Below are 25,282 nucleotides of genomic sequence, written 5' to 3' on the forward strand. Positions count from 1 at the left end.
CGGACCAGGCCAGGCCATAGATTTCAATTTTGTTAAAGGTGAAAGTGATTTCTACAGCATCTTTAAAATCTTGGATATGTTTGGATATTTCAGACATTATATAAATACATTTCGAATTCCTACTCAGCAAAATTATACACCTGGAAATAAGCCTGTAGCTAACAAAACTATTAAGTCTAATTAAAAGGTGATGCCTTGATTCTTCTTCTTTTCGTTCGCGACTACAATGTCAGACCAGTAGCCTCGATAAAACTTGTGGTTTGCCGCAGATCCTCAATGCCTCAGTTATTGGTGGATTGAGGTATCTATCGGCCAAGTCGCAGCTCGCTCCTGGTCATAACTTTTACATCTCTGAAGTATATGCTCCGCAGTCTGATCTTCTTCACCACATGGACAAGTTGGCGATGATGTCAGTCTGTATTTCTTGTACATGTGAGCATTGAGCTTGTTGTGCCCTGAGCGGAGCCTGACCATCATCACTTGTTCAGACCAATCAAGGAGATGAAAAGCATCTTCCTCCATCCTTGGTCTCGTTAGTGCCTTGATGATGGTGACTTTCTCCTTGTAACTCACAGGTTCTGTTGGTTGTTCTGACTGAGCTCCTAGCTTAGCCAGTTTGTCTGCCTCTTCATTGCCTGCAAGTCCACAATGGGATGGAATCCACTGAAGTGCTACTTTTCAGGTTATACTCAGGCTCTACATTCTCCTGGCTAGCTGCGGAGCTTTATAGTTGATCAGAGCTTCCATGACAGACAGTGCATCTGTGAGAAAGACGACTGAGGAGCTTTCTTCTGCCGAGTCTTCAACCATTGAGACGGCCTTCATGAGTGCTTCAGTCTCTGCCTTGTAATTGCTGCAGTGTTTTCCTGTGGCTGCATGTAGTGTTTCTCTCTTGCCAGATGGGTATTGAATAAAAACTCCTGCTCCTCCATCTTTGACGGCGCATGTGGCTGATCCGTCTGTATAGACGTGAGTCCATGATTCCGGAGGATAGTCTTCATTGATCATAGCAAGTGTGAGGCTCTTCCGAATGCCTTCATCCTCTTGCTTCCAGCAAGTCTCACAGTCACTGAGGACAGATCATTCGCTAGTGGGTTTATAATGTCTTCACTACCTAGTGGAGTCGTTGGTATGCTCAGCTCAGTTTTGAACTCTCGGTTGAGTTTCTTTGCCTCATGTACGAAGCTGCTACGTTTGAGCCGATTCTTTGTGTAGCCATCTAGCTTGGCTTTCATGGGATGGTCTTGAAAAGACCTGAACTTCTCTGCTTGAAGCAGAACCTTTGCATGTCTTCTGTCTTGTAACGGCTGTGTGCTTCTAGCTTCTCCATGAAGGAGATTGGTGTAGACTTTGTAGCACCTGTCATGATCCGCAATGCTTGGTTCTGAACCTTGTCTAAAGCCTGTTGGTTAGTTTTGGCATTAGTTGACCAGGCAGTTGAACTATACTCTAAATGGGGTCTCACTGTTCCCTGATATACTGTCTTGAGTATTTGCTCATTTGCTCCCCACGTTGTTCCAGCAAGTTTGCGCATCATGGCAAGCTTCCTACGGGCCTTGCCTTCTGCTTGACTAATGTGGGGCTTCCAGGTTAGCCGTTTGTCAAAGGCCACTCCGAGGTATTTTGCCTCGTCTGCTTCAACCAGCGAAGTATTTCCCATCTTGATTTTACCCGCCATCTGCTTTGACGACAGGGAGAATAGTGTAGTGGACGATTTCTCTGTATTGATCGATACACACCAATCTTCAGTCCAAGCTGAAAGCTTGTTGATGGCTTCTTGCATCCTGTATGTGGCTGTAGTGGCATGTTCCTCCTTACACCATAACACCAGATCGTCAGCGTAGAGAGCAGCCTTAACTCCTTTCGGTAGTTTATAAACCAGTAAGACTCCGCCTTGTGGGACACCATGACGCAACAGGAACTTCCTACTGCTGGCATGTTCTAAACTGACTTTGCTCTCCTGTTGTGGAGGTATGACTTAATCCACCTCAGCATGTGACCTCCTACTCCAGTCCTCATCAGCTTGACGAGGAGTCCATCAGTCAAGACTTTGTCAAACGCCCTCTGCAGATCAATCCATGCTGTAAGCACGACTTTCTGCTCTTGGAAGGCGTCCTCTACCTCTTGCGATAGATAAGTGGTCTGGTCATCAGTGGAGCGGAATTGTCTGAAGCCAGCTTGTTGCGTTGCGAATAGGTTGTTAGTCTCCATGTACCACTTTAGGCGTGCATTCACAATCCTCTTCATGGTCTTTCCAACACAGCTGGTTAGGCTGATTGGGCGGTAGCTTGCAGCCTTCTTTGGATCCTTCCCTTTGTGGATGGGGATCATGACTGCCTCTTTCCATATCTGTGGAAGCAGTCCTTGTGTTCAGCTGTAGTTGTAGATTTCCAGGAGTTTGCAAATTGCTTCAGTGCCTAGATGGGTCAGCATTTCATTTGTGACTTCATCTGGTCCAGGAGACTTCTTTGTCTTCAACTGCCTAAGAGCTGTCTGTAGCTCATGCAGTTTAAGACCATGCTTCATGCATTCTGGTGTCATTTGGCTTGTCTGCCTTTCCCTTTTTTTCTCTTCGGGCTCCCCTTTGCCGTTCCCTGTTGATGAGATGTTGGACATCTTTAGTTAGGAATGTTTGACTTGTTCCGTGAAGTTCACCATCTTTAGAGAGCAAAAGTGTTTGAGCCTCTTGTTCCCGTCAACGTTCACCTGTCTCTCAAAGTTCTGAGCCTCTCCTGTTTCTTCATCGTTCGCTGCTCGTAGCTCCTAGTTTTTGCATTTCGCTCTAGGTTGAGCGAGGCTGTTTTGTTTCTCCAGCTCTTCCTCTGTGCTTCCCGTTTGTGCCTGAGGAATTTGGCCTTGGCTTGCCGTAGAGAGAGGTTACTTTCTTGTGAGGGATTGTTTTCTGCTTCCTCCCTGGCTTCTGATAACTTTGCCTGTAGATTCTCCAACTCATCACTCCAGTAGGGCTTATAGTCCTTTCTTGCTCCCCTTGGAATGGCGCTGTAAGCAGCCTTAAGTATTCTGGCGTTGAAGTCTTATGTTTAGTGTTCAACCCGTTTACATTTGGACACTACGCTTCCCTCTTTGATTGTGTCTGACGGAAGAGGGGGGAGGACTCTATGATATGCAGTTTTTAAATCCTACCAGGACTGAACTGTTTTGATATCTGTCTTCTGGCCTGTTTCGTCGGGCTCTTAAGGGTGTTTCTCTTGTTGCTCTGTCTTCTGAAAATGCATTGAGTACATACGTTTTATGGTTCTAAAGGTTTGCTTTTTATATATTTATACACGAGCATTTTTGTGTTTTACATGCCATGCCTTTTTGTTTCCATTACGTGTGTTAGAGATTCACCTGGAGGGGATTACTTTTATTTACACTGCCCCGTGTCTTTGGAACATGGTGGGGGTAAGAGTGAGGTTGGGTGCGCACCATAAACTGGTTTAAGCTCCCCAGTGGTGTTTTTGCCACTGACCGTTCCAAGGCGATGCCCCACTGTGTTCCTCTGTTTGTTTTGTCCTCGTGTGTTGGCTTTGTGTGTGTGCGCGTATGTCCATGTATGTCATCAGTACATAAAGCAAGATCAGGGGTTGATGCTGTTCGCTAGCTTCTGGAGTAAAAAGTTGGGGGATCATCTGGCTTGTTGATGAGGTTTAGCTTGTTATCATCTTGCCACATCTCCACTTCCTCTCCACGTTTATCCAGGTGGTCATATCCCCAGCTTTGTGAGTGACTGTTAAAGTCTCCTACAATGATGAACCTGGTTTCATCAGAGGGACAGAGCTTTGTCACTTGGAGAGTATATGTTCACAAGTTTCAAACTGAACTCGTTCTTTCTGAGGCTCTAAACTTGGAACTCGGAGTCATCCATATGCGTGTTGGTCTGGAAAGCGCTGATGTTTTTCCAGACCAATGTCATGATGCCTCCTTTTCGTCTGCCAATTCTGACACAGCGGAATCACTGGTATCCTCTGACTTAAAGGATTTCTCTGGCTGTAGGTGTTTCCTGAATGCAACAGACATTGATGTCTTTCTCATGGAGGATATGCTCAAGTTCAGCTTTCTTGTTGAAGACACCCTCCGCATTCCAATGCATCAGCCTGAAAGGTTGATGCGGATTGGTTCTTCTCCTTGGTATGTTCCTCCTTCTTCTCTTTGCATGTTGTGGATTGAAGGAGGGACCCCCAGTAGCTGTGGGTGGACTCTGTCGAGGCTCAGAGCCCGTCACTGAATCCCCCTGGAGGGACCTCAGAGATTCAGCACCACACTGTTGAATACCGGATGGCTCTGTAGTCATAGAGATATTGCATGTTGCTGTGGTTCGTTAAGAGAGTGCCAATGGCCCAGCACCTCTGTCTTCAACTCTCTAGGTTTCTTTCGGGGTTACCTCACCCTTAGTTCCGAGTTAAAATCCTATCCTGGGAACACAGGAGCTATTTGTCCCATAGCTGGGGGTCTGTTCATAGGCATCAGGGCGTGTCCACACACCGGTGGGCCTGGCATGCCACATGTCTCGGGCAGACCTCCTCCGAGTCCCCTGCAGTTCTGCCTGAGGACGCAAGGTGCTCAGTTGCCATGTGGCGCCAACTCGGAGGCACTGCAAAAGGACTTGTCTGCAAAGAGGCTATGTACTGGCAGGGAAGACTTACGCACTCGGCTCCTTTTTCACCAGAAGGCTAGCCAGCGGTGGAGGCTGAAAGCGGAAGGTGACAAAACACAACACACAGCACACCACACTTGACGCATCAGCAGACCAATTGCCTGGATTAAATGTTATGACTATTATCAGGGGATCTCCACCTCAGTTCACTCTTGACTGGTGTCTTGGTTTTACCCCAATTGAATAACGTATCTACATGTAATTTTTTTTATCTATTGAGGATTATTTAGTATTGTCCGAAACTATTGAACTGTCACTCAAGAATATTCCATATACTTCCGTAAATAAATTTTCAGTGCCCAAACTTAAATAAAAATATAAATATTGAAAACCAAACAAAATATAAACATTTCTTTATCACCAGGTCGTATATGCAGATTATAGTTGTGCTGACGAAACGTTCAGCTACCAATCTCGGGGATGTCAGTTCGAGACACCTGTTTGACCATTTTCATTTTTTTTTTAAAATTTCATCTGTAAACTTAGAATGCAGGAAAACTGTCACACTTATCGTGATTTATTGTTCATTTATTGAAAGAAATGCACAAAGTTTTTGACATTCTTCTAGGTACAGTTTATTACCAAGAGTGTTAGATATATTTGATAAAATGTTGTAAGAATAAAAACAGTATCGATAAAATGACATATCAAATTAATGAAAACAGTCTGAATTGAAATCAAACCCATGGTAACGTGCGTGGAAGTCGGAGAACTTATCACTACGTCACTGTGCCATTGGTAAACTATGCAGGTTATTTTGGTCAATTTTAATATTTTCATGTTACAAATATTATACGGCCCTGGGTCGGACATATTCCAGTTAGTATGACCCTGGGTCGGACATATTCCAATTTTCTGCAGAATCTCGAAAAAATCCGAAATTGTTATACGCTTCCGCTATTCTAGTATAAAACGTGTAAAAAATCAGTAGAATCTATATTGTCCCTCAACTCATAAATTTTCCATGAAATGCACGGGAATGTCGGCGTTGCTTAATGACGTTGACGTCATTTCCTTTTGGGACCGTAATACGTTAAATTTACGCTTAACCACGGAATGTGCATGCCTAAAAAAGTGTTTTAACAACACCTATGAAAAATGACAAGAACAGCGCATTTTTTCAATTTAGGTTCTTGATATATAGATAAAGCCATCCAGATTGATGAGCCGAATAAATAAGGCTACCTCTGTCAACCCCTCCCCCGAGTGTTACAACGGTCACTTGTAATTTAAACTTCCTTAAATGTTACGGTACGGAATAAAAACGGGATATATTGCGCCAATATTACGAACAATAGCTCGGCTTTTTCCGTAGACTTCCGACTGCAGTCGAATATTTACATATATATTTACAAATAAATTAGTTGTGTCGTTTAACTGGTCGTCCTATTTCAACAAATTATAAATTAACGGGATTATTTTTCACCTATATAACAGTGTTAAAAGTACAAGACTAAACTTGCACTGTGTATTTAAAAACAAAAACTATATATAGTTGGTTTTCTTGGTGCGTATTCATACGGCTCCATAGCTCAGTGGTTAGAGCGCCTGTCTAGTAAACAGGAGGTCGGGGGTTCGATCCCCCCTGGAGCCTTTTTATTTTTTTTTTAAATATTTTATATGTAACATAAAATTGTGTTTATTTCTCTATAAAGGGTAGATCTAACTTTTATTCTAAATTTTGGGCCCAACCCTAACTTTTTTGAGATTTTTTTTTCAGACAAAAAGTTGCAAAGCTTTAAACATGGGTCAGTAATGTTAGAAATAAACTTACTGATGCTCTAAAAGGCATAACCCCCATATATCTATTCATTTTTTGACACAAAAATAATTTCCGAAAAGTCCCACTTTGATAAAAATAAATCAAAAAAATTTTTTACTGACCTACCTACCTACATTTCTATAATGGGCTTGTCCATCTTTTAATTGCGACAGTACCATTAACTGTCAAAATGGGTGCATACCAAAATAATATTAACTGAATAGCGAATAGTGCAGATCCTGATCCGACTGCACAGATGAGCAAGCTGATCATGATCTACACTGGTCCCAAAGTCAGACTCATTCGTGTCCAGCATGATAAGGGTTAACAAGAAATATTATGTAGTAGAATTCAAGTTATTTAGTCTTGAATACTGAAACTATATAAAGTTAAAAAAAATGTTATGTTTGATATTGATTTCTCTATATCCAATATTATAAATCCATTTTCATGTACTATCCAAAGAAGTATAAAATATTTATTTTTATCAGTGGAAGTGCAGGCAGTATGTTGTTTTATTGCTATCAGCCAGAATCAATTTTCAATACAATGCACTATCAAAAAAGCTTGAAGACAATCATATAAATAGCTGCTGTGCATTTAAAAGAAGAATGGGAAAATGATGTAAACAAACATAAATTAGGCAAAAATATCAATCAGATATCAATTTATAATGTTTCATATACTATTCCAAATTACATGCTGTACAGATTGATTCTGCCTTTGCAACCAGTGTAAATCATGATCAGCCTGCACATCTTCAATACTGGAGGAAAAATAAAGATCTATCTACTGTTTGCCATTCAGTCTGTATCTTTTTGGTAAACATCCCTTAATAACAGTTAATGGTACTGTCCAAATTGAAAGATGGACAAGTTCATTACAGAAATTTAGCAGGGTAAGGGTTAAGAAAATTTGAGAGAGGACCTTACTAGGACGCTACAAACCAAAATTGATGATGATCCATCATGTGGTTAAGATAGTTGTGCATGTTTGGATCAAATTTTTTCCTACAATGTAGAATTTGATTAAAGTCTGATTTTTCAAAACTTCAGGATATACATAGAAAATTCAGCAAATAAAAATGATAGAGTCGTGAGCTTTTTTTTTCTAGACTGATTTGAAAAATGTGGACCTCTTGCAATATTTAACAATGGGAGTCTATGTGAAAATCATAACTTTCGTAATGTTTTCGTGAATAAACTTTTTTCTACAATGTAGATTTTGATGAAACTTCTCACAGTTGTAAATAAACACATGGCCTATAATTTGGTGAAATAAAATGTATAGGTCCGTGTGCTTATATTTGGAATATTTGACCTTGATTAAAGTAAACGGACATTTCACACGAATTTAAGACATTATTTTGATTTTTTTAACGTGTCATATGTTTTAATATCATATTTTGACTTTAGAAATATAGAAACAGTGCCACTGTAATAACTTTACTCACAGGTTTCGAATAATTCATAAAATGATTTTCATTTCTGTATGCCGTATCCAGGCGTTTTCTACGTTTTCTGGATAAATGACGTAAGGCCATCACTTCCGGTTTATCAAACGTGCAGAACTACCTTAAAGAGGAAAAGGCATTTGAAGGGCTTTCTATTTTTCATTATTATTTTAGCTTGTTTGCAATAAAAGCTTATTTTTAACAATCTCGAGTCTGCTTTCTGGAATAACTAGTACCCATGTCATGAAAGGTTGTGACCAAAGTGGAGCGTGGACCTATGACCTCTGGGTTAAGCAGCTGGCATCTTGACCACTGCTCCCCTACAATGATTATCTTTCAAGTGGTTCACCGCAAGAAGTTGTTTGAAACGTTTTTCTATTTTTAGCTCGACTATACAAAGTATAATTATGGAGAGCTATTCTACTCGACCCAGCGTCGGCGTCCTTCTGCATCCACACCTTGGTTAAAGTTTTGATGCACTTTCTCTTCTTTTCTCTTTATCTCTGTAGTTATTTGATGGATATGCTTCCAGTTGCAAGTAGTTATTCCTCATCATCACCCACATCATCTGGCACAAGGGCTATAACTCTCACACCAATATTTCATGAATTACCCACTGTTTTACTTAGAATTTCATGCACTTTCAATCTATCTCTGTAATCACTTGATAGATTTGCTTCAAGTTTCAAATAGTTATTCCTCATCATTACCCACATCATCTGGCACAAGGGCCATAACTCTCACATCAATGTTTCATGAATTATTCCCGTTTTACTTAAAATTTCAGGTTAAAGTTTTGGTGCATTTTCACTCTATCTCAGTTATTACCAAATGGATTTGATTCAAACTTATAGTTGTTCATCACCCACATCAAATATCACACGGACCGTAACTTTGGCACCAATTTTTCATGAATTACGCCCCCCTCCTTTTTTCCTTAGAATTTTAGGTTTTGATGCATTTTCACTATATCTCAGTTATTACAGAGTAAAACAGTTGTTCCACATCATCACCCTTATCATTTTACACAAGGGCCACAACTCTGGTATCAATATTTCATGAATTATGCCCCCTTTACATATTAAATTTCAGGTTCAAGTTGTGATGCACTTTCACTCTGTATCTGTTATTACCAAACGGATTTCATTCAAATTTAAAACAGTTGTTCCACATCATCACCAACTTCATATGACACAAGGGACATAACTCTTGCACCAATATTTCGTGAATTATGCCTCCTTTTTACTTAGAATTTCTGTTTAATTTTGAAGCTTTTTCACCATATCCCTATTGTTACAAAATGGATTTGATTCAAACTTAAAAATCGTTGTTCCACATCGTCACCCACATCATATGATACAAGGCACTAAAATGCTATGAGTTATGCCCCCTTTTTACTAGAATTTCAGGTTCAGGTTGTGATGCACTTTTACTCTATTTTAGTTATTACCAAATAGATTTGATTCAAACCTAAAATAGTTGTACCACATTATTAGCCACATGATATGACACATGGTACATTACTTTTGCAAAATTTTTACAATAATTATGTGCCTTTTTTACTTATTTAATGTTTTGATACATTTTATCTCTATCTCTGTTATTAAATACATTTGACACAGACTTAAGCAATTGTCCAATATCTTCATCCGCATTGGAGTCATTAAACACTCCAGTGACAGCTCCAGTTTTCTCAGATATGCCCAGTTTCACTATCCAGCATCAAAATAGTCGAGCGTGCTGTCTCCTGTGACACTTGTGTTACCTCTGGTAGTCCCTAAAATCATTCAGTCAGAACCATGAGAGGATTCTTACAAGGATGGTACAGACCCAGTTTGAAAATGATCCTCCAAGTGGTTCATGAGAAATGGTTTAAAGTTTCTTTTATTTTGAGCTGAAGCGGCCCACAAAACAGCCAGGAGAAAACATATGAACATGTTTTTCAGGCTGCTAAAGATCATGTTTTGTGTTGGTCAATCTTGCCATTTAAATTTTTGAGTCCAGTTTTTTTTGTTCAGATCAACTTCAACATGCATAGAGCAATCTTGTTTATATTTGGCAGGAATGTTAACCTCAATGAAAAGGAGTGTCATGTGCGAACCCCAGGTTCCGATCTCAAAGGTCAAGGTAACACTTTGGGGTCAAAGGTCATTTTAGAGCTTGTCCGGGCTGTACCTTTGCCATGCATACAGCAATCTTTTATTTGGCATAAATGTTTGCCTCAATGAGATGTAGTGTCACGCGCAGCTCCACAACCCCTACCTCAAAGGTCAAGGTCGCACTTAGGGTTCAAAAGTCATTTTAGAGCTTGTTGGTACCATAACTGAGATATGCATTGAACAATCTTATTTTTATGTGGTATAAATAATTGCCTCTATGAGATGGGAGTGTCAAAGGGCAAACCCAAGCCCCTATCTCAAAGGTCAAGGTCACACTTAGGGGTCAAAAATCATACAAGAGGCCATAACTTTGACATTATGTAGTAGTTCTCTTTTTTGTGGACTTACAATTTTTTATAGAATTACTTCCCTTTGTTGCTTCTTCAAATAGCTTATTTTGTAACTTTTTTATTACTGGCTATAGGGAAAACCCAAGACCACTTTTCTGTGGTACAACATGGATGGTACCTCCAATTTTTAGGTGTATTTTGACATAACTGTACATGGTAAAAAAAATAAGGACTGAGAAATTGCACTTTTTTTTTTACATATTTTTCTTTAGAATTACTTCCCTTTGTTGTTCCTATGAACAGCTTATGTTGTTACTTGTTTACTATTGGCCATATGGAAAAGCCAAGACCACTTATCTATGGTACAACATGGATACATCAAATTTTTAGGTGTATTTTGACCTATATCTACCTGTTAAAGATTTTTTTTGTGAACTAAAATTATTTTTGTGTGTGGATGATCATTTCTGTTAAATAACTTTAGCTTGTGTCAAGATAATGAAATGAAACTTGTTTTAACTGGCTGAAATGTTTGAGTCATTAAGGCCGTGTGTCAACAAAGAATAGGCTCGACATAGTTGCCCTTCGGGCTTCAACATTCTAGTCTGTTTTTATCTCTGGCGGTCCTAAAAATCAGTCAAGCGCAACTCGTGAATAATTTTGAGAGCGGACCTCTCTGTACAAGTTTGGTCATGACCCATCCGGTGGTTCATGAGAAGAAGTCAATTAAGGGGTTTTCTATTTCTTTGTTTGTTTTGGGTTTAACGCCGTTTTTCAACAGTATTTCAGTCATGTAACGGCGGGTTTCTATTTCTAGCTCTTGCTGCCCTTTAAATCAGTAAAGCGGAACCATGAACAAAATTGATAGAGGACCTCACAAGGACGCAATAAAGTTTGGTGATGATTCATCAAGCTGTTCATGACATGATTTTGTTGTTTTTTTTTGTCATTCAACTCTGGCATTTCCCTAAAACCAGTCAAGCAGAACTATTTGAAAAAATTCGGGAGGGCCTTACAAGGATGTAACAGACCATGTTTGGTGATGATCGTTCTTGAAAGTGCTTCAAGAGGAAGAGTTGTTTAAATCTAGCGACCCTTAACAGCAGTCAAGCAGAACCATTTAAACAAATTGGAGAGAAAAGCTTGGAACAATGATACATACAAGTGATGATCCAGAAAGTGCATCATGAGCGGAAGTGTTCTAAAAGTTTTTTTCTTCTATTTTTACCTCTAGTGGTCCCTAAAATAAGTCTGTATCACAAAATGCAGGTGGTGTCATAGAACATGTACTCTGAATCAAATCCATGAAAATCATAACAGAAACAGAGTGAAAGTACATCAAAACTTTAATGTGAAATTCAAAGTAAAACAGGGTGTAATTAATAAAATATTGGTGGGAAATTAATGGCCATTGTGTCACGATGTGGAAAAAGTCTGAGTCAATGCCATTAGAGAGAGAAAGTGCATCAAAACTAATAACAGACAAAGTTAAAGTGCATCAAACCTTTCAACAAGCTGTGAACGCAGATTCAGGCGATGGGCGACTACGATAGCTCTCCTTATACCTCATACACTCCAGCTAAAAAACAGTAGAAATCTGCCCTTTCAGTGTGATCTTCACCATTGAACTAGAGGTCTAGGTCTTGTGTTAAAGTTCATTTGTTCAAAGTGATATTTAAACCAAATGTTGGATCAACCAGGCATAAAACAGATCCTGTCTACCTTGTACTTATGGGTCCCAGAGTCTTAAACTGGTTAATGCCATTAAGAGGACCATTTATACAAAATGATATATTAGGATCCTTTCACTGATGGCAGAATTATGGACAGGAGATGATACTGAGCCTTTTTTATGTCCCTTATTTTCTCTGTGAAACACTAGGTATCAACCAACAAGCTTACAAAAGATTTGAAATCAAGTATACCTAAAACATAACTGGACAAGAAAGTGAACCATGAACTTTGGCAGTTACTGTTACGGGCATTATTAGCACCTATATGAAAAACTTACTTTTAACAATCAAAGTAGGACCCTCCTTGTAAGAATCAATACAACACATGGACAGTTTACTTTTGCTTTATTTTCTGCATTAATAATATTACTGGAATGTATCAAGATTTCTCTATATTTCTATATACAAAACATATTATCACTAGAGTAACAGGTCACCAAGATTGTTTTATCAATCTTTAGAACCAGTCTCTTCTTTACAATACAAAAATAATCTTGCTAATGTTTGTAACTGTTATATAATCATTAAGCACATTTCCAACACTGTGAAAACCTTCATTATATATTCAAATATAATTGACAGTAAAAGAAAAAGAACAATAAAATTGCATTTTCACAGAATTTACACTGCCTTTCCAAGCATTGTTTGATTCTATGTCTTTGATAGGACATAGTAAATAATGTATGAGAAACTTTCTTGTCTGAATAAAATATTTTCAAATATTCACATTCCCTGAAAAGTCAAATACAAAATATACATTTTATTTACAACCATACCATATGCAAACAAACAGACAATAAACCAAGTAAAAACAATATCAGAATGTGTTATATTGCACAAAGCTATGTTAAAATCAGTTTGTACTAAATAAAATGATAAGAAAGCCTTTTTACAGAAGTTTAATATAGCACTATGGGTTATAAACAAACAATACACTCCTTCTGCTTCGAACAGATTTATTTATCAACAGTTACTGTGCAAAAGGTATGTGCACACATTTAAATATGAAATCAATTTTTTGCAAAGCTGGGTTTTCAATCAAATCTTTCAAAATATATCAAATAACTACATTGTTTGGAAGACTTCAAAGTATAAGGTACAAAGTTGCTCACGAAAGAAAGGCATTATACAAAGTTTGGTGAATAAACCTCTAGTTGTAAACCAAACCATTTTAACAAATTTAAGAAAGCTGTGTAGAGGTATTACTTTTAGCTCTGGCAGCCTCCAAGTGTAGTAAAATTGAACCATTTTAACAAGTCTGAGAAGTCCATATAAGAACCCTTCCTTCATCAAGCACATGTCTTAACTAAAATTACTGAATGGATGTTGTAGCATGTATATATACATACAGCTCAGCCTGAACACTTCGTTCAAATGGCAGATCTTAAGACAAGGAAAGTGAGTTTATAGCATCATGACAAATCTATCTCGGAATGTGGAATCTTTAAAATATCTGCAATTCATGGAAAACAATTCATTAAACATAATGTTTCCCAAAACAAAACAAAATGAGTATGCAATATGATAAAAGACAACAGAAAATTAAACTTTAGAATCTCACAACATTATACAATTAAGTCACTATACTTTACAAGAAACTGTTTCTTTCTGGTCCATAAAAATAGAGTGAATTGCTTGTATAGATATTACAGAATTTATCTTTTAACTATCGTAAAGATTAATCTTTCATCTATGCATTTTTGTGTTTCTGCCTCGGGTTTTACAGGATCTATCTTTTACCCATTCTGTTTTTGTGTTCTCTGCCTCCTAATTATTAACCATGCTAACATGTTAACTTGTGAAGTCCAGCTGCAAATATACAACCAATCCGTCAACTGTTAAGTCCAGCTGCAAATGTACAATCAACAAGTCAATTTGTAAAGTCTAGATGCAAAGATACAATTAACCTGTCAATTTTGTAAAGCCCAGCTGCAAATGTACAATCAACCAGTCAATATGTAAAGTCTAGATGCAAATGTACAATCAACCTGTCAATTTTGTAAAGTCCAGCTGCAAATGTACAATCAACCTGTCAGTTTGTTCAGTCCAGCTGCAAATGTACAATCAACCTGTCAATTTTGTAAAGGCCTGCTGCAAATGTACAATCAACCAGTCAATTTGTAAAGTCTAGCTGCAAATGTATAAATCAACCTGTCAATTTGTTCAGTCTAGCTGCAAATGTACAATCACGCTGTCAATTTGTTCAGTCCAGCTGCAAATGTACAATCAACCAGTCAATTTGTAAAGTCTAGCTGCAAATGTATAAATCAACCTGTCAATTTGTTCAGTCTAGCTGCAAATGTACAATCACCCTGTCAATTTGTAAAGTCCAACTGCAAATATACAATAAACCTATCAATTTGTTCAGTCTAGCTGCAAATGTACAATCAACCTGTCAACTGTAAAGTCTAGCTGCAAATATACAATCACCCTGTCAACTGTTCAGTCCAGCTGCAAATGTACAATCAACCTGTCAACTGTAAAGTCAAGCTGCAAATATACAATCACCCTGTCAACTGTTAAGTCAAGCTGCAAATGTACAATCAACCAGTTTGTTAAGTCTAGCTGCAAATGTACAATCAACCTGTCTATTGTTCAGTCTAGCTGCAAATGTACAATCACCCTGGCAACAGTTAAGTCCAGCTGCGAATGTACAATCAACCAGTCAATTTGTTAAGTCTAGCTGCAAATGTACAATCAACTTGTCAATTTGTTCAGACTAGCTGCAAGTGTACAATCAAACTGTTAACTGTTAAGTCCAGCTGCAAATGTACAATCACCCTGTCAATTTGTTCAGTATAGCTGCAAATGTACAATCAACCAGTCAACTCCAGCTGCAAATGTTCAATCAACCCATGTAGCTGCAAATGTTCAATCAACCCATGTAGCTGCAAATGTTCAATCAACTGGTCAATGTGTAAAGTCAAAATGCAAATGTACAATCACCCTGTCAATTTGTTAAGTCCAGCTGCAAATGTACAATCACCCTGTTAATTTGTTCAGTCTAGCTGCAAATGTACAATCAACCAGTCAACTCCAGCTGCAAATGTTCAATCAACCCATGTAGCTGCAAATGTTCAATCAACCCATGTGGCTGCAAATGTTCAATCAACTGGTCAATGTGTAAAGTCAAAATGCAAATGTACAATCAACCTGTCAGTTTGTAAAGTCTAGCTGCAAATGTTCAATCAACCTGTCAATTTGTTCAGTCTAGCTGCAAATGTTCAATCAACCTGTCAATTTGTTAAGTCTAGCTGCAAATGTTCAATCAACCTGTCAATTTGTTCAGTCTAGCTGCAAATGTTCAATCAACCTGTCAATTTGTTCAGTCTAGCTGCAAATGTTCAATCAACCTGTCAATTTGTTAAGTCTAGCTGCAAATGTACAATCAACCTGTCAATTTGTTCAGTCTAGCTGCAAATGTTCAATCAACCTGTCAAAGTGCTAAGTTTAGCTACTTTCAACCCTGCCATGTTGTTGTCTAACTGCTGTTGTAGACCTGTTAATAAAAGGGGTAAGCCTGCTTATCTATACACTGAACCTGTAAAATAAACATCCATAAACACCATAAAGCAGCTAACATGTCCAGTTAATATTGTACATTAGTTAATTTCTGTCCAACTGTAACTTACCAGAAACATGCCCTTCATTTAAGGAGGTAGGTTACCTTGTTACAAGGGTAAATTCAGATTTGTTGAACCGCAGCAATTTTTTGTATTTCGTGTAATATGATGTTTTAACTGCTACAATCTCAAGTCCGTTTATCTCAGTCCCTTCAAGTTCAATTTTTATCCAGGTTTGAAGAACATGACCCACCAAAGGTATTTTATATTGAAAGAAGAAGGAAAATACGGAAATTTAACACTTTTCATTGTATTTAAGTTTCATTGATATCGGTAGAAGTCTGCATAATTGATAATTTTACTAGTATGCACGTAAGCATAGTGTATATTTCGCGGGGCTCATGTTTCCATGGTAACGCATTTTCTCTCATTTTTAAACAATTATGTATAAAAACGGGATTTTTCAATGGCTTCAGTACCATTCTGTTAATGACAAGCATGGAATATTTGGGTAATATTATTAGCAATACACCAAGCACTTTACATGGTACCCTGTTATTCTTAAAGTTTAAAGTAACCATGGCAACAGAGATGTTTAAAAAAGCTTATATCTTGCTTTTTCTTGTAATTTCTTATTTTTATAAGAATATTTTTTATATTGGATGAAATTATCTTTCCTGTTAATGTAGCTTTAAAACATATTATTTCTAACATAAGTTATATTTTTGTGTTATTTGCATTTATTCAAACACATTTCACAACTTAAAATAGTTACAGCAGAACCCTTCGTCTGGCATTTTTCATGGAAAAATCGTTCAGCATGCTGCTATTATTCTCATGGATATTGTTGAAATGAAAATAAAAAGCCGAAGCTGTGTTCTTTAGATAGACCAGTGTCAACACTTTTGAATTTTACATTTAGGTTTATAGGTCACGGGCTTTGTTTCCATGGTAACATCAATTCAATTCAAGAAACCACAATTTTCTACTGAAATTTGAACAATTTTAGATCTTAGTTTTAGTATATAAGTAACAAATTAGCAACTGAAACTGAAAAATAGGTATTACAAATCAAACTGCTACTTTTTTTATTTGAAAATGGCAGTAGCAAGTAACCTTTCACTCAAGTATATTCCAAATAACATTGGTTACCATCATCCATTTTCTTACATTCCGCATAACATTTCAATATAACTACATAAAAGAAGCAAAATATTGATTATTATTCAGAACAAAAGACTCATAAAAATATTTCAGCAAATAATGGTTATTTGAAAATAGTTCAAATAAAGAAAATGCACAGAATTATGTACTTTCAAAATAAAAGCTATTAATTTTGCGCGGTAACTGACACTTAACATCATGACGTCAATGACATCATTTTAAGGCAACATTGTTTCGAAGCATTTCTGCGGCAATTTATTCATTATATCTGCATTATTAAACCATATAGCATCAGATCGGAGACAGGTTCATGATTTGTTTTCAGAAGAATGGATATACAAACACATTTAGTTTGTCGTAAACGTCGTCGTTGTAAATCGTCACGTTAGCTTCCGGTTGGACATGCGCACATACAAATATTAAGGTAACCTACCTCCTTAACTCTACATGTACTTTTACTGAGTCATGTCTAAATGTTTCTTAACTTTCTTGAATCAAGATGTTCTGACTTTATCACAACTAAATTTTCCTATAATTCAAACCTTTCTAGAACTTTGTAATCATTTGAAAAACATGTTGGTCATGTATTCTAAAGTTTACTTTCTATTGCCTTGGATACTGGCACATTTAGAACAGGTAGCATAAATGCATTCTGGTAAAAACAACAACAAAAATAGTAATACATGTATAACCAGACATCCCAACTTTTTCTGAATGCCAAGTGGGAGTTTTTGCTTTCCAAAGTGGGAGATTGAGGTGTTCAAGTGGGAGATTTTATACCGCGGTAATTATGTTCATGATAACGAAGCTTTTAACAAATTTTAAATGATAATATTAACTTATTTGCCCTTATAAAATCACTAGTCTTAAAAAAATTCACTTGTCTATATCTTATTATTCATGCATTTTTAATGTTTTGGAACAATAATACATGAAGCCTTATTTGCAAAATTAAATAGTTATGGCACTTTAAGCACTATGTCTAAATTCAAAACTCCACTGAGAATTAAACCCGCACTTTTATTTCTTTTGTTGGAAAGAAGACTCCCCAGGTGAATTTTACATGACAAACAGTGCAGCTGTTAGAACTGTAAAAACAAAATGTATATATCTAAAAGAATAAAAGTTCAAGCAATAGAAAATTTACTGTTTGATTCTTATCCCTGTCAACCAGTATTTAAAACCCCTAGCTCAAATACTTTTATTGATCAAAATCCTGTTATCCAAAATTGAATGTCCGGGTATTGTTAAACTTTCGTAGACATTTGCCTAAATCTCCAGTTAAAAGGATGTGTTTGACAAATTGTGATGATGCAAAGACAATTTAACAGCATTTGATAGTAAGTGATATTAAAATTTACCATGACATTTCCTCTTATCAAAATGATTTTAACAGAAATGTTTTTTAAAACCCAGCAGGTTGACTCGGCGACCATCTACTTTCGCTTTCAAAAAGTTACAGAAAAAGGTAAAGCTAGTATAATTTCTAATCTAAATTTGATTGAATTTAATTAGATATTTAATGTTTGGATTTTAATTTCAATTGTGACACATTTTTCAACACCTGGCTTTGTTAAATCGTGTAATAAACAATAATCAGCAAGGGTAGAGTAAGGTGTGAAAATATCCGAAAGCTGTTGTTTACAGGCTCCTCAGTAGTGATAACAGTATCAGATAGGCGCAAAGAAGTGGATTATTTCATTTTTTTTGTTGTTGTTTTTGTTGTTTTTTTTTAATCAGGAGATTGAGACTTCTGATCGGGGTGATCGGGTTTTACAACCAGAATCGGGAGATACCCGATCGGATCGGGAGAGTTGGGATGTCTGTGTATAACACTGAATATGTGGAGAATAAAAAATGTAACTTGCTATAGTAAAAAACATACAATCATTGCTCCAATTTTATCAAATATTTAATGGTATCTTTTTACCTTTGTAGACATTTCAACTTGAATATCTGTAATTAGTCCACATATTTAGAATATCACATATCTTTTCTATTCTTTGTCATATTTTTATACCCAAGAAATATATTTCGTCATTTGGATATAACATGTAAGTCATAAAAATATCTACATGTTTCAGCCATCAATCATATTCTAATAATTCTGGAACTTTGTCATCTTTTGCCCCCTTTTCCCAAAATTTAGACATAGCCGAGATTGCTCCAGTTTTGATTTTTGGTGACTTTCTCTCTTCAGGAGTGTCAATTTCATCTCCAGTTTTCATATTTTGTGATACTGATTGGCTAGAATGTTTTGGAGCACCAGTTTTTGCTGTTACAGTACTTTTGATTGGCTGATGTGTTTGAACATGGTCTGCTACACTAGGACTTAAAGGTCTATTAATATTTCCACTTCCGAGACTTATTTTTACAATAGTCTGAGATTTTGTATTACTTTTGGTATCTGGAGTCTGTTTCACATTTGAGGAAACTTGTATACTTTGTTTTGGTGCTTGCATTTTAATGCTGGTTGAATCATCCGACCGAAAGTCATGTGACTGGTAGACCTGTTTGGGCATGTTCGGCCTTGGTTTTATTTGCTGTCCTGTCATCAACGCAGTTGCACGACCCGGATGTACAACTTCACTAGATGATGTTACACGTGCACGAGGATCATCTGTTGTATGGCGCAGTTTTTCTAATTGTTCTTTAGAAACACTTCGTGCAGTTATACTGTGAATCTGAAAGTATAAAACAATCAAAATAATAACATTTGAAGTTACAAATACATTTGTGTGTACAGAGTAATTCATATGTCTAAAAATATTTAACATGCTAGTAAAATAGTAGAAATTTCTTGGAAAGCTTTTAAATGCAACAATACACAGCATATGCAACCAATATACAGGAGATAGAGACATGATTCATTAAAGCAGAAAATGAACAGAATTTAGAAATATCTAGACATGTGCAAAAGGCATGCCACCATGTTAATGTATAAGACAAGGTATTTATTATACATCCATATAAAGGGAAATTACAGATCAGAAAAGAAAAACGGCTTGAAATAGTTGACCTTTAACAAAGTGATCTGAACTAAGGTTTGAGTGTTACCTAGCAACCACTTTTAATATAATTATTGTTTTGCAAAGGTCATGCATACATGCAAAATTCATAGTGGACAAGAAAAAAATATGTAAAATCTTTGACCTTGACTACTGACCTTTGACCTTGCAATGACAAGCTGTCTTGTTATGGTAAATATTAGTGCTAAGTTATTTGATATCCACTAGTGTATACGAGTTACAGACAAGACAAGTAAAACGACTTCTAAGTGTGACCTGGGTCTTGAATGCCACACATAGTCTTGTTATATAGTGGACATGTATGCCAAGTTATTTCCAAACCCTACCAAGTAATGTGCATCCTTTTCGTAAATGGTGGCGATGGAATTGTTTGGTGCAAGGGGTGTGGGGCCATATGTAGCATATGATATAATCGACCTGATACCATATAAGACCAGGAAGTTATCAACTATGTGCTATAAAGTATATCAAGATTATAGCAGAAGCATTACAAAATGTATATATGCATGTATATAGCTTTCATAAATGTCAAGCATGTAAGAGAGATTATATCATTTTCATAAATAACTAGCTGATGATATAAAACAATACTTCTATTGTAAATGCAGATATGTCAGAATACAATTTAAATACGACTAGCAACTGTGACACACATGCAAGGTCTCTCAACCTGTCCTCATTCTCAGTAGAAAACAATGCTGTTGTTTTCCAGGACCCCCTGCCCACATCCCGCCCCCTTCTCCCCACACACACATACAATTTCCTTTTAGAAAGTCTTACACCCATTGATTTATGAATCCACAATTACAATATAAAGGTTGTATTATATATAAAAATACACCATTAGTATAACAATACCATTTAGAGCATTAATACGTTTGAAAAAATGGAAACATTTATATCACTGTGCATTAATACATTATATCACAGTGCATTAATGCATTTTAAACAATTACTACTCATATTACATGTATTTGCATATGTATCTTGTTACCATTTGAAGAAGGTCTGTGGAAATATACATAAAATTGTCAAAAAGAAGCGAAAACCCATATTTTATGACAGTAAAATATAACACTCAGAAATATCTACAGGTATAAAAACAAACAGCTAATTTAGATATATACTAATATAACTACAAAATAAACTTCAGCTGTACAATCATTCACTATGGCATTTGTAAATAGATGACAGTGAACAAGTGGTTTTCATCATAATTATTGAAATAGAGAATTTTAAAACATAAATGCGCAGAAAAACATTTGAAGAAAGAATAGACTGAGCATTAAAGTGGAAGAAAGATTTTTCAGCTAGGTAGAAAAGTTTCAACACAAAACTGCACTAAAACAGGTAACACAGCAGCTATGTTGTAGATGCAGTATGTCAGTATTAAACCATATAGAAATCTATCAAACAATTCCATACAGCGGCTGGTCAATCTCTGATGGCTGTCTAGCTTTCAAATAGATAATCACACTAAAAATGTTTAAAATGTCTTTTGTGCAGTCAAACCAGCTTTCAGACATCACTAAACAAGAGCTGTTTGCAAAACAAATATAAGATAGCAATGTTGCTTTTCATCAAAATAAAGTAAAAAAAAAAAATAATAGAAAATAAAGAATAAAGGGTTGTTTTTTTTACCAGTCAAATTCTGAAAACAGGTTTGATTTTTAAGGCTGAGAACATAAATGAGTGAGAAGAAGAACAGTTGTTTTTCATAATATTTCTCTCCTTTTTACTGACATTCATCGGTCCCGTGCAATTCATCTACTGACATTCATCAGTCTGGTGCAATGTATCTACTGACATTCATCAGTCCAGTGCAATGCATCTACTGACATTCATCAGTCTGGTGCAATGCATCTACTGACATTCATCAGTCCGGTGCAATGCATCTACTGACATTCATCAGTCCGGTGCAATGCCAATTTATTTTGTATTCTTCAAATTCTGACAAACTTATTATTTATGATTCTCAGCCTTAAAATTATGTTAGTTAAATAATCTATATAAACTATAGCACATCTAATTCAACAATTGTATACAACATACAGGTTCTTGTTGACTGTCATTTTCTGGTCCCTGCAAGTGAACGAGTCATTTTTACAGTTTTCATATAAACTGAACTGATAACCAGCAAAGCTGTTTCAAATGTACTTTGTTTCCTTTGTTTGTTTGGGTTTAAAGCCGTTTTTTTAACAGTTTTTCTAATCAGCTAACCTAATCAGTGTCCAGTACAAACCTGTTCTCTGCAAGTAACTGCCAACTTCCCCACATGAATCAGAGGTGGAGGACAAATGATCTCAGACACTATGTCTTTTATCAAATCATCATCGAGACATACGCCTCGCCCAGGGATCGAGGGATAGAACTCAAGACACCGCGATCCATAAATCTGTGCTACTGAGCTAAGCAGGCAGGTTCTTCACATGTACTAAATACAGATGATAGTAAACCCAAGTCTTGAATGCAAAACTGATAAAGAACAAGAAAATCCAGAAGGTTATCATTATGAAACCATTGCAATCTGAATGAACGGCATGCACAAGGTTAGAGTGCAGTATTGTACAGAGGACCCCACACTGGCTATAAAACCCCTCAACTAGATGACGTTCAGTTTAAAACAGAACATGCAAACATTACCCTCGGATTAAATCAAGACCTGACAATAACTTTCACCTGGCAACAGTTTTGTACTATCAACTGATTAAAAGAATGTTCACTGTTCACAGACATGCTTGTTGGGATAGGGAAGTCACACATAAAGATTTAGTACTCACAACTTGCACGATAACTTACCGATGAACTTTGAACCTATAGACAACATTACATGTCATTTAGTTTTTCCATGTAACAACCTTCATGACATTTGTGCAGTAAGATACCTTAATAATAATACACAAATGTTTTCAATGATGTAATATACACACCATTACTATGGCTGTATTGAATTTAACTTCTGAACCCAATCTACTTTATTGTGTAATTAGATAACAAGACATTCATTGAAAATGTGTCAAATTTCAATAATCATCTAAGTGCTAACTTAAATACAAAATAAAAGTAACAATAATTCATGCGATTAAAACTGTGCTGAGAAAAGTGACAAGTCATGGTGATTAGCTCTAACATAAAACAAAACTTGAAACTGTGAGACTGAGTTTCCTAACAGGACTTTTATTTTTTGTATTTTTGACCATTAAATACACACCCTTTTTATAGAAGAATCTCTATCGTCAGACTTGATCCCACCAAACATAGCTTTGAGACGGTTAACACTAGGCAGTTCTATAGACCCATATTCCTCATTGAATTCTGTTCTGCTCTCAGGTAGATCCTGTTCCTTGGTGTCACCTTCAATACATAATTGTTAGCATGTAGTTAGGCATGAAGACGCTTGACAAAAACTGTTTCAAAGTGATTACAGTAGGATTTTTACACAAAGTAACGCCCCTAATTTGATTTAGTACATGAAACTGAAAAAAACATATTAATTTTCTCTGCAGACTATTAATACCATAGAACCTGCTGTATCATACTTTCTACTAGAGACTGGTTTTTGAAACAAGAGGGCCATGAAGGCCCTAGATCACTCACCTGAGTTTAACAGATAGTTTGAACAATTTTGGTACAGGATCACATATGGAAACTATCTGTGAAATTATTCTGAAATTGGGCCAGTGTTTTCTGACAAGATTTTTCCATTATTATGTATAATAAGAAATGCTGTATTTGTATATGAAAAAGTGACTACCACCTCTGCAAGCAATGTTCCAGACCAAATGAAATTATTTGAACAAAGTTGGTATTGGAGCACTGAAGGAACATTTCTGAGGTATTATTTAAAATAGATTTCAAACATTCTGACCATGTTTTATGTAAATCAGACTGCCCATTAATCAAAGATTTTCAATGAGCTGACCTGGTGACCTATTTTTTTTTACACAAGTGACCCAAGTTAAAAATTTATCATAGATTTTAAACAGATAAACATTCTGATAAAAAATCTTTAAGACCAGGTAGAAGATGTAGCCTCAGGTTTACTAGGTCTTTCTATCATTTGACCTAGTGACCTAGATAATCCAGTTTCAAAGCTGACGTAGAATTCAAAGAGACAAACATTTATAAAGTTTTATGATTGTGGCCTCCAGTGTTTATTAGGGTTTTTCTATGATTTAACATATTAATTTTATCTAGTTTTTTACCTCAGGCACCCCACAACATGCGAAACTAGTCTTGGTACTTTCTACAAAGTTTGGATTACCAGTAGTTTCAGAGAAGTAGACCCTTTGTAACAAACAGACAGCACAAGATCAATTTATCTAGCCGTATTATGGGGAGACATAAACAGTTGTTGCAATTGCAGTTTTGAATGAAGCAACAAAAGCATAAAATATAATTAAAGCATAAACATACTGATATATCCAGGGGGATTACAATACAGATTATTTGAAAATACATGGTAATATTATGTACACTGAAAACAAAAACTTTTGAAGGCCAATGAAACTTTGCTTCAATCAAAGCATCCCTGTCTATTCTACCCAAGAGTGTTTTGTATTTTCTACTTACCTATCAGGTATGTAGGTTCCGGCTTTTCTCTTGGCGGAGATTTCTGACGGGGAATACTAGGTGCCTGGCGTGATTTTGTTGATGGTACCTTTCCTTTTGGAGAATCAGCAAGCTTGGATACAGCACCTTCTATATGTTTAACCTTTAAATAGAATTATAGTTGACAGAAACATCTTGAAGCCAGTAAAATAACATACAAAATATTATTTACTTTAAAGATGCTGCTTAAAGTTCACTGAAGCATGTGTTTACCACAATGTGGGCACTCACAGATTCACCTGGCTTTCATTTTGTCCTAAAACTAGAGCTGCTTGTGAGAAAAGCGCATGTCTCCCACAAGTACCTAATCATCTGAATAGTAGTATATGAGTCAACCATGCACCAAGACCTCAACTGCCTTATCAGACTTTATCAAAATCAAGATTCAAGGGCCAAAATTCCGAAGTGCCTGGGTTGATTTGACTAATTATCGATGACTTATTGTCAAACACATTTTGTTCAAGTTTGGTGAAGGTCGGATGAGAAATGTTCGACTGAGTGTGGACAAGCTTTGTGACAGACAGACACACAGACAGTAAATCAATATGTCTCCCACACCACTGTGTGGTGGGATGTCTCCCAACTACAAGAAGCATTGAATGATGAGAGTTACAATGCTGATAAACATTTTACTGGTTAGACATCATCCACCTGTAACCTTCCCATATCATGATTGTATTTACCTGTCTTCCATCCCCATTTCACATTTAACCTCTAAGAACAAACTTAACATTCAAACACAGGGTGTCGACCCTTCAACCCGAGGGTCAGCGTTCCAGCCCTAATGGGGTCATGACAACGCTTTCTCATATGACGTCAATACTGGTCATTCAAGGAAGTGAGCTTGAGAATATTTTAAAC

General features: G+C 36.5%; 1 protein-coding gene and 1 non-coding gene across 11 annotated transcripts in view; one reads left to right on the forward strand and one right to left on the reverse strand.

Moving 5' to 3' along the window:
• The first annotated feature begins 6,178 nt into the window (after positions 1-6,178).
• Positions 6,179-6,251, forward strand: Trnat-agu (transfer RNA threonine (anticodon AGU)). The gene has a single exon. It is a non-coding gene; the product is annotated as a tRNA-Thr (tRNA).
• Positions 6,252-12,382: 6,131 nt separating this feature from the next.
• The window catches only part of LOC123538683 (titin homolog), a 130,349-nt gene continuing 117,449 nt past the window's right edge, over positions 12,383-25,282 (reverse strand). For 8 of the 10 annotated variants that reach the window (XM_053530193.1, XM_053530194.1, XM_053530190.1 and 5 more), the window contains 5 exons: positions 24,383-24,524; positions 23,022-23,164; positions 22,610-22,624; positions 21,863-21,892; positions 12,383-19,465 (listed from right to left, as the gene is read on the reverse strand). In XM_053530193.1, the coding sequence (XP_053386168.1) occupies positions 18,869-19,465; positions 21,863-21,892; positions 22,610-22,624; positions 23,022-23,164; positions 24,383-24,524 (927 nt within the window). In that variant the 3' untranslated portion in view covers positions 12,383-18,868. The remainder of the gene's footprint in view (positions 19,466-21,862; positions 21,893-22,609; positions 22,625-23,021; positions 23,165-24,382; positions 24,525-25,282) is intronic. The other 2 variants (XM_053530195.1, XM_053530196.1) reach the window with 2 other exon arrangements.

This window comes from Mercenaria mercenaria, chromosome 18, assembly GCF_021730395.1.
Source record: "Mercenaria mercenaria strain notata chromosome 18, MADL_Memer_1, whole genome shotgun sequence".
Lineage (NCBI taxonomy): Eukaryota > Metazoa > Mollusca > Bivalvia > Venerida > Veneridae > Mercenaria > Mercenaria mercenaria.